Source organism: Carlito syrichta, unplaced genomic scaffold, assembly GCF_000164805.1.
Source record: "Carlito syrichta isolate Samal-C Ts95f unplaced genomic scaffold, Tarsius_syrichta-2.0.1 Scaffold306893, whole genome shotgun sequence".
NCBI classification, from domain to species: Eukaryota; Metazoa; Chordata; class Mammalia; order Primates; family Tarsiidae; genus Carlito; species Carlito syrichta.
This window is the reverse complement of record NW_007250989.1, coordinates 3,059-16,816: the sequence shown is the minus strand read 5'-3', so window position 1 is coordinate 16,816 and position 13,758 is coordinate 3,059. Positions and strand designations below refer to the sequence as shown.

The 13,758-nt window shown below is 40.9% G+C and overlaps 1 protein-coding gene across 1 annotated transcript in view; it reads right to left on the bottom strand.

Moving 5' to 3' along the window:
- LOC103265870 (kelch-like protein 3) overlaps window positions 1-13,009 on the bottom strand; it is a 40,181-nt gene extending 27,172 nt beyond the window's left edge. Inside the window, exons 1-2 of the mRNA XM_008063520.1 lie at window positions 12,897-13,009; window positions 8,554-8,703 (exon numbers count right to left, since the gene is read on the bottom strand). Of these exons, the coding sequence (XP_008061711.1) occupies window positions 8,554-8,703; window positions 12,897-12,956 (210 nt within the window). The 5' untranslated portion in view covers window positions 12,957-13,009. The remainder of the gene's footprint in view (window positions 1-8,553; window positions 8,704-12,896) is intronic.
- Between the last annotated feature and the right edge of the window lie 749 nt (window positions 13,010-13,758).

Sequence of the window (13,758 nt, the reverse complement as noted above, 5' to 3'; positions counted from 1 at the left end):
ACTATGCTATTTCTCAAAGTTTGCTCTGTCATAAAGACTAACTAGACTGAATTCATGAAAGTCTAAACCATCCTGCCCTGGAATTCCTATGGCTGTTCCTCCAACTAGTCCAATTATCTCAAATGTCTCTTCTTCCTCCACTTACGCAGTTATTGATATATTTCTACCCTATTTTCTCTAAGAGACTTCTTAAAATTAAAAGTTCCCAAAGGGCAGATATCAGGTTTCTTTCCACACAACACCCAGCTACAAATGCTTTCATGGCATTTGGAGGCAATATAATAAAACAGTTCAGCGTACAGGGTCTGGGCCCAGTCTCCTGGGCTTAAATCTCAGCTCAGCCATTTACTGGCTGTGCTTTAAAGATAGGTCACAAATTCTCTGATACTCCTACACTCAAGCATGGAACTTAATTCCCCTCCCCTTGAATGTGAGCTAGACTTAGTAACTTGCATCTAGCAAATAAAATACAGCAGAAGTGATGGGACATCGCTGTTGACATTAGGTTATAAAAGGAGTACAGCTTCTGTGTTAGGTGTGCATTCTCATTTTCTGGCTCTAAAATGTCTCTCTGGGAATAAGCCAGCTACCGTGTCATGAGGACACTCAAGTAGCTTAAAGAGAGGTTCACGTGGCAAAAATACAGCCCCACTAGCAACCTTGTGAGTGAGCTTAAAATCAGATCCTTCCAAAACAAGTCTTGAAGTGACTGCAGCCCCAACCAACAGCTTGCCTTTATGAGAGATTTGAGCCAGAAGGACCCAGCTAAGCCACTCCAGGATCTCTGCCCACACAAACTGCGAGATAATAAATGTTTGCTGTGTTAAACCAAGTTAGGGTAATCTGTAATGCAGAAATAGATAACCAATACACAATGAGGGTGACATACCCAATACTCAATGTCCTAGTCTGCAAAATGGGGATAATTACAACAATGAAAATCCTATGGCATAACTGACATAAGTCACTCAGCCCAGTGGTTGGCACATGATAAGTGCTCAGTAATTGAGATCTGCTGTTATCACCATCGTGGAGATTTGTATTGTGTTGTGATTAAAAGCCTGGGCTCAGAATCTGCCAGAGCTGGATTCAAGTCCTCCTGCTGCCACTTAAGCTGTAAAATTCTGGGCAAGTGACTCAACCTCACTGAATCTCACTTTTCTCCAATATTAGAGCTTCCAGAGTTGTGAGAAAAACAAAATAAGATACTTGACATTAAGTACTTAGCCTAAAACACAAAGAAGCTACTCAGTAATTGGTACTTAATAGCACTTTAATCATCATCATCATCAATACCATTGGTGATAAGGACAATGACAATGACCCAGGGAAGAAGATGCAAAGTACAAATTACTCTAGGTGGTCTTCAGAGGATGTGAGCCAGCTCTCTCCTGTGGTCATCTGAACCAGTTTCTGGATATTCACTCTCACAGACAAATTACACTTGACCTTGAAGACTCAAGACCTTGGGTCTCGACTCCTGCAGAAAGCTTTCCCCAACCCCGTACTCCTCTTTGTGCTTGCCCATACCCCCATGGTGGCATTTACTCCATTGTAATTGTCCTTTTACATGTGTCCCTTGGGGAAGGAACTAACTCAGATGAGCCTTTGTGACTCCAGTATCTACCCCCAGTGCCTGGCAAGTAGTGACTTCTCCATAGAAGTATATTAGATAAGTGAATTAATAAATCAATGAATTAATGCATCTATAATAGTTTATTGATTATTGCTGGGTTTTTGTTTTTAATCTAAGTGCCTCACACTCTTTTAACTCCCCAGGAATGACAACTGGATGTATTCAATATTGAGCTTGTGGGCTGAATCGAACATTCTAGGGTTAACCTACATCAATGATTAAAGGAGGATATAAAGTAAGACATAAATCCTTACCAAATCCAAGCGAAAATACATGTACAAATGTTGACAAGCATTGGGAGAAAAAAACGAGGGGTGATATAAATGGCCAGTACTACAACTCCATGAGGTTATTTCTTCTTTCAAAATATATTTCATTTAGGCTGTGTGCCAAGTACACAGATGAGTAACCTGCTTCACGGGAGCCCACAGTTTGGTAGAGTAGCTAACACTCTAGAATAGAGAACCTTAAAGACCTGCCTGAAATGTTGGCCTGGGTCACCCAGCCATCTCATGAAAATATTGTCCTTGTTTTTCTGAATGCAATAAAGCCATCGCCAACCTGACCTCCTTCTCCATTTAATAACTTTCCTCATCAATCATATGTCTGGACATCAGCAATAACCTATTAAAAATTCAAACTTGAAAATAAAACATTTACAATAGTGTCAAAAACTATAAAATATCTAAGGATAAATCTAACAAAATAAGTGCAAGATCTATATACTAAAAATTACAAAACATTGATGAGACAAATTTAAAAAGACCTGAATAAGTGGAGATGTATACTGTGTTCATAGATCAGAAAATGTAGTATTGTTAAGATGTCAATTCTCCCTAACTGATCTAGAGATTCAGCACAATTCCAATAAAAATTCCCGTAGCGTTTTGTTTTGTTTTGTTTTGTAGAAATAGACAAGCTGATTCTAAAATTTATATGGAAATGCAAAGGACCCAGAATAGTAAAAACAACTTTAAAAAATAAAACTGGAGGATTCACACGAACTAATTTCAAGACTTACTATAAAGCTAGTAATCAAGGCAACATGGTATTGATGTAAAGTTAGACAAATAGATAAAGGGAACAGAAGAAAATCCAGAAATGGACCAACATATACATAAGCAATTATTTACAAAAGTAGCATGGTAATTCAACAGCAAAGGGAGAATCTTTCCAATAAATGGTATGTAACAACAGAATATTCATATGTAAAATAAATGAATCATAGACACTCACCTCAAACACCATATTTTTAAAAATATCTTCTCAAAATTGATCATAGACCTAAAACTTTAAATGTAAAACCTAAAACTTTAAAATTTCTAGAAGAAAGTTTTAGAGAAAATCTTTTTGACTTTAGATTAGGCAGATTTTTTTTTTTAAGGTAGAATACAAAACAAACCTTAACAGAAAAAATTTGAAAAACTAAAAATTTTTGCTCTTCTAAGTACAGCCATTATGGAAAACAGTATGAAACTTCCTCAAAATTAAAAACAGAACTGCCATATGATCCAGAAATCCCACTACTGGACATATAGCCAAAGGAAATGAAATTAGTATGTCGAAGAGATATCTGGACTCCCACATTCGTTGCAGCATGATTCACAATAGCCAAGACACAGAATCAACCTACCTGTCCATCAACAGGTAAATAAATACATAAAGAAAATGTGGTATAGAGACACAATGGAATACCATTCAGCCTTAAAAAAAAAAAAGGAAATCCTGTCATCTGTGACAACATAAATGAGCCTAGAGGACATTATGTCAAGTGAAATAAGCCAGGCACACAAGGACAAAGATCACATGATCTCATTTTCATATGGAATCTTAAAAAGTTAAACTCTATAAGCAGAGAATTGAATAGTGGTTTCCAGGGGATAGGGGGAGGGGCCTGGGAAGATGTTGACCAAAGGAAACAAAATTTTAGTTAGATAGAAGGAATATATTCAAGAAATCTAGTATACAACATGATGACTATAGTTAATAACAATGTATTGCATTCTTGAAAATTGCCAGGAGAGTAGATTTTAAGTGTTCTCATCACACATACAAAAAATAGTCAGCGTGTGAGATAATGTATATGTTAATTATCTCAATTTAGCCATTCCATATTTCAAAACATCATGCTGTACATGATATATACAATTTTTACTTGTCAATTAAAAATTAATTAGTTAAAAGAAAAACTTCTGGGCCAAGCACAGCAGCTCATGCCTATATTGCCAACACTTTAGAAAGCTGAGGCAGGAGGGTTACTTGGATCCAGGAGCTCAAAACTAGCCTAGGCAACATAGTGAGACCTTGTCTCTACAAAAAGTAAAAAAATTAGTCAGGCATGGTGGCATGCGCCTATAGTCCCAGCTACTTGAGAGGCCAAGGCAGAAGGATAGTCTGAGCCCAGGAGGTTGAGGCTGCAGTGAGCCCTGATTGTGCCACTGCACTCCAGCCTAGGCAACAGAGTGAGATCCCAACTCACAAAAAAAAAAAAAAAACTTCTGCTTTTCCAATGATACTGCTAAGAAAAAGAAAATACCAAGGCATAGATTGAGAAAAAGTATCTGCAAAATACATATCTGGTTAAAGACTTTTATATAGACTATATAAAGAACTCTTACAATTCTAGTAAAATAATAACCAAATTTTTCAAGTGGGCAAAATATGTGAACAGACACTTCACCAAAGAAGAAATACAGATAGCAAGTGAGCACATGAAAAAATGCTCAGCATCATTAGAGAAATGCATATTAAAATCACAGTGAGATACCATCACATACCTACTAGAATGGCTAAATTTTTTAAAAACAGAAAATGCAGAATAACCAGAACTCTCATACATTTCTGGTGGTACAGCCATTTTGAAAAACAGTTTAGCAATTTCTTATAAAATTAAACATATACTTACCATACAACCCAGCAATTCTACTCCTAGGTATGTACCCAAGAGAAATTAAAACTTATGTCCACACAAAGATCTGTAAGCGAAATCATAGTAGCTTTATTTGTAATAGCCAAAAACTAGACACTCGTATGTACACCAACTGAAGAATGGATAAATAAATTATGGTACATCCATACAATGGAATATTACTCAACAATACAAAGGAATGAGCTCCTAATACATGCAATGATGTAGATAAATCTCAAATACATTATGGTAAGAAAAAGAAGCCAAGCTCAAAGGGCTGCACACAGCACAATTCCATTGACATGACATTCTGAAAAAGGCAAAACTGTAGGAACAGAAACCAGATCAGTCCTTGTCAGGGGCTAGGGGTAGAAGAGGACTGACTACAAAGCAGCATATGGGAACTTCTTGCTGTGATTAAAATATTCTATATTTTGATCGGGATGGTGGTTACATGACTATGCATTTGTACAAACTCATCAAATTGTATCCCTAAAAAGTTGCAAATTTTACTCTGGGTAAATTATTATACCTCAATTAATCTCAATCTAAATGAAAATAATCTTTTAATCTGCTACCGAAACCTAAAAGTTGTTTCTTGGGAGGCAGTTTGGTACATTAAAAAAAAAAAAAAGCACAGACTTTGGAGTGGAACAGACCAAACCCCAGCACTGTACTTACCAGCTAGCACTTAACTAGTCAGGTTACAGAACCTCTGAGTAACCTCAGTAGTAGGAATGTGAATAGTACCTACCTATGACTATGACGATGTAATGAGACAGTGGACAATCTGATCATCCTCAAAATAATCTTTTCCCTCAGCACACCCCATTCCTCAAGCCCTCAGTAAGAATCCCTCATTAATTTAAGTGTTCAAACAATGGTGACAGCAGTACAGCTTAAGAAGCAGATTGGACAATATAACCTTAAATCACTTAAGGACTAAAGACAGGAGGCATAGAGCAAAGATGCTTTTTTTTTTTTTCTTATTTCTCTAACAGATTCAAAAGGAGTCATGGTTCTAGTTGCCTGCAGAAGGCTAGGTACCCAGGAATCTAAATACTTTTATTCTAAAAATACCTGGTTCCTAAGGAGTAGAGGTGAAAGGGGGACAACTTTGGCTTCCTGAAACAAGGGGTGAATGCTTTTTTGACTACAGACTTACTGCCTGACGTGGGGAAGGATGGAGTGGCTCCTGGCACACTTAGTCTAGGCTCAGACAAAAACGAGTCTTTGATTTCTTAAACGTCTTTTTGTGGACATATGTGGTAAGAACTAGATGTGGAGTCCAGAAAAGGAGAGCTCACTGGGTACGGTCTCCAAACAAAGAACCATGTCCTTAGCTCCAGGCAAAGATGTCATTAACATAACACCATCCTGGATGAGAACCATGGTTCCCAAAGAGAAGAGTCATGAAAACATAAGACCAGATGAAGCCCAGGAAAGTAAAAAGGTTCCTCCACATAAGACAACAGTGCACCTTAGATCAACACTCTCAAGACACAAGGCGTGCGGAAATTTAGATATTAATAAATGTGGTATTCAAATCAGTAGGAGGAGAGAGAAGTTAATGAATAAAGTAACTTTGGGACAACTGGCTCATTCTGCCAATACAAATAAAGCTGAATCCTTCCCCTCACTGTCTACAACAAAATTAATTCTAAGTGCCTCAAAGACCCAAATATAAAACAGAAATGATCAAAGTGCTTGAAGAAAACATGGAGGCATTTTTAAAAGAATCTTTGAGAAGGAAAAAATTCTAAACATGATGCAAAGCTCAAGCTATAAAGCAAAAGATGCGTCAACTTGACTACTTAAAGTTGTTTTTTGGCATTAAAAATTTATTATGAATAAGTTAAAAGGCAAACTGCAAACTAAGAAAAAGATATTTGAAATGCATACATAAAAAGCCCTAACCTCTTTAATGTACAAAGGGTTCTTAAACCTATTAATAAAGATATGCAATAAAAAAAGAAAAATAATAAAAGGACACAGAGAATTCCCCAAAATTGAAATACAAATAACAATAACCATATAAAACCAAGATTAATCTCACTCCTGATTAAAGAAATACACACTATAAAATACCATCTTTTAAACACAGACATGTTTATAATACCAAAAAAAGGGATATTACTTCAAAGCTCATCAACAGAGGACTGTTCAATACGTAATAGTACATAAATACAAGTAAACACCATGTACCAATTACACATTTCACTCATACTGATAACATTAAAAACAGTCTGTAGCATATGGTTAAGTCGGGGGGGGAGTATATATTTCAACCTGCATGGCAAGATCCCATTTATCTTAAAGTGTACAATTTTATCTATTTGTGAATAAATGCACAGAGAAATGTCTAGAAGAAAATTTACCAGAATGGTAGCAGTGATTGACCCTGGAAGAAATTTCAAGTGACTTTTACTTTATTTTGAAATTGTAGTATTCTTTTACTAATCTACAATAAGCACATATTTCTATAACTAAAGAAAGCTAAGTTAAATTTTCGTTTTGAAAAATATGCGTAAGTTTCAATGCAGTGTTTCCACAAAACAAAACAAAAGGCATCCACATGCAGCGAAGGCAAATGGAGGGCCAGACCAAGGCCTTGCCTTGTGGTTGCAGCTTCTTCTAACCAGCACCAGGCAATAGGAGGCGGACAGGTAAGTAGAAACTCTCAGGTTTACAAAGGTGAAGCCAGGTGCAGGGTGGTAATGAGTTCAGAGAACAGGCTTGGAGGGTGAGAAAGACTCAATTTAAACACTGGTCCTACCACATAAGTTGTGTTGACCTTGGCAAGTCACCTAACTTCTCTGAACCTCAGTTTCCTTCTTTATAGAACTAGGGTAATAACTGTCTGTATCTTACAGGGTTGTTGAAAGGATCAACTAAGACAGGCACGTAGTACCCTCAGCCCAGTGCCTGGCATACAATAAGGACTCAATAAAGGTAGTGGCCTGTATTGCTACCTGAGACATTTTAAGACACTTGGTTACACTGCATGATTATATTCGCCATGATCTAGGGTCATGAAATAGAGTGGAAAGAAGGTACTGCAAACCTCAGAGAACCCCCAATATCTGGTCTTGGACAGCAACATGCTTATTCACCCACAGAAAACTTCCTGGAAACAGCAGGCAAGGAGGATGGCGGCCAGCTGGAGAGAGGAGGAGGAGGACTACAGGAGGGCTTAAATACTTTCCTGGTGCTGCCTACTGTGTGGTGGATGAGCCAGCACGACTCACTCCTCTCCCACACTCTTCTTCCTGGGTTGACTGGGACCTTCCCCCAGATATCAGTATGTTAGAATCCTAGAAAGACGACTTTGGTGCCAAGCCGGAAAGGACTTTAGGGACCACTGGGCACGGCATCCTTCATTCTGCAGATAGGGAGGGGTCGGAGGGGTCGTGAAGGGAACCAGAGCAACCAGCAGCTAGCATAGACTCTCAATTCTCGGGTCCCTCCTACACTCATCATTCCCCTCCCCCGGCTGCTCCCTCACCAGTTCTCATCCCCCGATTTCCTTCCCCTGTATCATGACCCATCAGACTCCTCAAGGCCCCTTTCTCCTCTGGCTGCACTAATTGTCCTTTCTGTCCTTCCTTGTGCTGAAGGAAAGAACCAGATTAGAACTGTTATGATTCAAAGAATGTCCTAGAAGGAGAACTGTTATGGCCGTCACTAAGTGAAACCAACAGAGCCATTTCCCTACTTCCAGTAGAAACAGAGCACAAACCATCGTGTGAAATGAGAAGGCGGGCGGGGGTGTGGGGATTTCTCTGATGACACTGGAGGTTACCTTGAAACTCTTAGCAAAGGTAGACCCCAGAAGGGAGAGGTACCAGTAGATTCAAGAGGAAGCAGCAGACTCCATCCCCCAACTCATAAACACAACCAAGATGCAGGGCAGCCACCGGTGAGGAAAGACTTGGAGGCAGGAGTGGAAGCCACTTTCCCAGGGCACAGTCCCAACTTTCCCAGTGGCAGTGACTGGGCTGGGGCTTACCTTGGGCAGACTGACTGGAGTCCTGGGCTTGGTCCTTGGGTTCTTAATCAAGAGCCTCTGGTCCAGAGGGAGCAGATGGTATTTCATAGCCTCAATGAGGAAGTCCTTACAGGTGTTGTTATTCTTTATCAGAGCTTCTTCTTCAACTGTCTGGAGGTGAGAACCCACAGGTGACCCCGGAGCAGGGCCCAGCCACGTTTCTCATGCTCTCTCCCTGGGCTGAGCCATTCCAGCACCCAACACTCACTCATTTCCACACCACACCATCATCTCAGACCCAGAGAGAACAATCCACAGGGTTACGACTTAGTGCTCACCTCCTGCATTTTAGGAGCATGGTGGGGTAAGTGGTCAAGCTCTGGCATCACGCGCACAAGGATTTAAATCTCAGAGCCCTTACTTAACATCTCTGATCCTCAGTTTCCTCATCTGTAGAAGGGGAAAATTAAAGGTATCTACAATGTCACTAGTTTTGTTGGTTTGTTTTCAAAGCTTAAATGAGTTTATCTAAAACAAAAGACAATTCGTTGTCTGGAGAGCCTCTTCCTATATTCCTCCTGACTTGAAGGCATTATAACGTTAAGGGCAAATGGCCAGACATCTGAGAGAAGGGATGGAAGGGAAAGAGGGAAGAGGTAGGACCCATCAGTCCACCTGGGGAGACACCAAGTAAAATAAGGTGATCAAGGAGAAGGATCCATATCCATTATCTTAGAGTGAAAGTCTAAGGACAGAAATCCAGCCAGTGAGGCTGTTCTTCACAGAGTAGCAACATCAGAGAAGAAAAAATGTCCTGCACAAAATTCCACCTATTGATCTCACCTTGAACCCCATCTAAGCTGGAACTCTGACTTCACCTCTTATTCCAGGGCTCAGGACCTAAGTAGGTGCTCAGCAAATGCAAGCCTAAATGTATCTACAATCTCACTAGTTTTGTTTGTTGTTCATGAGCAAGACCAAGGTTGAAGCCATTCTGGCACTCTGCCTCTCAAGTCTCCGCACACTGCCCCAGGCCAGATCACAATGTGGCATGGGCCTGAAATGGGTAGCATAGTCTTCTGAGGCCACTTCATGCTGGGAAAAATTAGTTCCATTCCACAGTGAACACTGATTAAATGCCTCCTGGTGAGGCAGACCTATGCTGCCCCCAGGAAGAAAATGATGAACAAGACAGAGTCTTTGACCCTGAAGAGTGCGAGTCCAGTCAGAGAATGAAAAGGGCCTCCCACCTCAATTATCTCAACCCTCAAGCCAGTCATGCACAAGCTCTGGCTGAGCCTCTAGGGGTCCACATCTGTCACTAAGAATGAAAATACGGACAGGGCCATCACTTGCTGGGCAGCATTGGAGCTGGCAGGGAGAGAAGGATGGAGAGATGAAGCCTCTGCCACTCCTGAGCACCTTCTTCCCCAGAGAAAATCCCAGGAACACCATGTTTGCTTGGAAGATTTTTTTTTTTTTCATTTTTAGGTTCCCAATTGAAGACTGAGTCAGAATGGAATAAATCATAAACTTTTAGGATTGGTTAAAGAACAAAAAGAGGGGGTGAGAATGTCTAGAAAAGCTTGGAAGAAGAAATGCATAATCATCTATTTCCCCCCAAAGAATTCATTCAGCTTTAATTAAAAACGCTCCCAGACCAGGGGCGATGGCTCACACCTGTAATTTCAGCACTTTGAGAAGCCAAAGCAGGAGAATCACTTGAGGCCAGGAGTTCAAGACCAGCCTGGGCAATATAGCAAGACCCCATTAGCTGAGCATGGTGGCACACACCTGTAGTCCCAGCTACTCGCGAGGCTGAGATGAGAAGTTGAGGCTGCAATGACACATTGTGCCACTGTACTCCAGCCTGAGTGACACAATGAGACCCTGTCTCTAAACAAAATCTCTCCCAGAGAGTTAGTGCTTCATGGATATAGAGTTTTAATTTGGGGTTTTGAAAAAGTTTTGTAAATCCATATGGTAGTGCTTGTATAGCACTGTGAATGTAGTTAATGCTACTGAATTTTATACTTAAAATGGTTAAGATAGCAAAGTTTAGGTAATACATAGTTTAATCACAGCATCACATGTTCCATATTTAGTACAATATTTTTGCATGCTTAGTAAAAGCCTAATAAATGTTAGCTATTGAGAAAGTGGGGGAAAAAAACCCAACCTCCCACAAAGTTAGACAGTATTGGTGGGCGTCTGCCTAGAGCTTTCCCTGCCTCCCTTTCCTCCTCTGTCACTGCCAGCCACCCCCAATAGGTTATACTAGCTTGAAGCTTCAAGGTCAAAGGAATGTTAATGAAGCATCCTCTTCCAGAGGCGTTCACTCTGAGAGGCCTGACCAAAGCCCTTTAAAAAGGGGGCGGGGGTCCCACACAACAGTTCTCATGCCATTGCCTCTGACCCCTTTCTTTTCCAGAGCTAAAACCTGCTTTGCCATAATAACCCAGGAACCATTTCATAATGGTTAAGTTTGTTAAGTTTCCATTGTGAATACCCAACAGAGTTTGTGACCAAGGGTCTCAAAGCCCCTTTAGCATTCTCTGGAACCTAGGTCCCCAGGCCTCCCCACCCACCCTCCCTATGAAAGCAGGACTGTGTTGGTGTCCAGACACACCTACCTCTACCTCCGGCCAGCTTCCCCACAGGACAGTGGGAGGGGTGATTCTGACACTGGGAGCTCAGGCAAGTTCAGTTCTTCTGCCCAAGGCATCTTGTCTACAAGAAGGATATGCTGCCACCAGGTGGCAGTGCTACCACCAAGATAGCATGCAGGGATCATATAAAGGATAGCAAGTGTATCCTTCAGCACCTGAGATTCCACTGACTTCTTAGGCCTGTGATCAACTGTGTCATGAGCAAAGGAGTTTAAAAGTGCTCATGAGAATACTATGTCGCCCACTACTGCCAATCGCAACAGTCATCACAAAGACAATATTATCAGTAACATTCACTGAACATTGCTATAGTCTTTATAAGGCTTATCTCATTTTACCCCCCAAACAATCCTATAAGGGCAGGTGCTATTTTTTCCAGATGAGAAAACTGAGGTTTAAAAGGTTAATGATGTGCCAGTGTCACATGGCTAGGGAGCTGGGATGCTAAACCTCTCTTATCCTCTCATCACACCTTCCCTTCCTTCCAAGGGCTCCTCGGGGTCAGCTCAGGGCTGGCCTACAGTCTCTACATTTTGTTTTGTTCATATATTTTAAGGTCTATCCTCTGCCTGCTTGCAAAAGTATCTGACGCCACTTACCACACAAATAAGTCATGTAATGTGTAAACAGAACAGAGCGTGTCAACAGTGACAGCTAACTTAGTTGAAGGAGTATGTACTTCACAACCAGACTGACATGGATTTGAATCCTGACTGTCTGCTAAGGCTGGTGACCCCAGACAAATCTCAACCTCCATAAGCCTCAAGGTTTACATTTGCAAAAAGGGGGTTATTGGCTGGGCATGGTGGCTCATGCCTGTAATCTCAGCACTTCAAGAGGCCGAGGCCCAGCAGTTCAAGACCAGCCTGCACAACATAGCAAGCTCATCTCCACAAAAAAAATCAGAAAATTAGCCAGGTGTGGTGGCACATTCCTGTAGTCCCAGCTACTTGGGAGGCTGAAGTGGAAGGATTGCCTGAGCCCGGGAGGTTGAAGCTGTGATGAGCCATGATTGTGCCACTGTGCTCTGGTCCAAGTGACAGAGCAAGACTGTCTCTAAAAAAGGGGGGGGGGTGTAATTTTTGCCTCACAGGGTTGTTATAAGGATTAAATGAGAAAATATGTGGTACCATAAGGGCACCTCATAATTCTTAATTTTTCTTTCCTTTTTTGAGGAAGCAGAAGCACTATGTATTCCAGAAACCTGGTTGTTATAGTCCTGAATTGGGCTCCAAGTGGCCTGAAACTAAGACAAAAAGGGAACACAGAACCATTATGGAAATGACCCTTCTTGCTTTGGTCCTCTACAATAAAAGCAGCTATCATTGAACATGTGTTATGCCAGGCTCCATGCTAAACATCTGACGTGCATACTTACAGCACTTTAGTTCCTACCATGACCCTGCTGGGCTCTATTACATCTGTTCTATGGAGTAAGAACTGAGGCTTGAAGAGGTTAAATAAAAACTGGGAGCTAATAAAGCATAGGGCAGGAACTGAAACTCACCTGTCTTGTTCTCAAACCTATGCCCTTAAACTTTTGTTACCACAACTCACACTTAACCCAGTGGCTTGGTGTCCTCAGTCATCCAGAAGACCCATAACCTTCTCAACCTGAACAACCAGGGTTGCCTGCTGCTATTCCTAGAGACCTGGGTCAACAGGGAAATGCTTGGTTCTTCACACAGCACTCACCTGGACCAGGTAGTCCCTAGGCAAAAGAGGGAGTCGGACATGTTCCATCAGCTTTGCCATGTGATCTAAACGGGTTTCTTTCTCATAATTGATCCATGAAATCACAGCTTCAAATACCTATAAAGAGAAGCAACACAGGTAGCTTCAGCAAAGAGACAAAAACTTTCAAACAACCATCAATCTGCAAAGGGAGGGGGGAGTTACAAGTCATCCACAAAAGTGTTTAATTAAGAGTCAATATTTAAAATAAAACAGAAACAGAAGGGTTTTGGGTCTCAGAGAGTGATCACATGTGCACACACACATACACATTATGATAAACCAGCTGTCCTAAACATAGAAGCATCATGGTTCATACTAAAATAAAAATCAGTTCTAACAGGTATTTAAGGGTGGAAATAGAGAGTAATAACTGTGAACCAAATTTATAAAGACTGCTCAAGAGGATCAGACCCTGGGGGTAAAGGCATCCCCCAACCCCCACCAACCAGGTCTCCTTTTCCTCACTCATATCTCATGTACAGTTAATACAGAATAAAAACAATAAGTATGCCCTCTGCCTAGACCTGGCTGAATGGTGAGTGTACACTGAATGACAAAGAATGGCAAAATCTCCTTGGGTTTAACTCCTCCTTGAGGAGAGATTTCATTTCTATGTGGATCAAAACTGAAGTGCTTGGAAGCAGAAAGGAAGATCTATGTAGATGTTCGCCCTCATCAAGGGTAAGTCCAAATTCAAACTGTGAGCCGCCACGTATACACAAACAGATAAAAGTCAATGTTGGTGAAGCCGTGGGGAAACCAGCAATGTTAAAACTTCATTAATACTGCTTTTTTTTTTTTTTTTTTTTTTTTGGAGTTG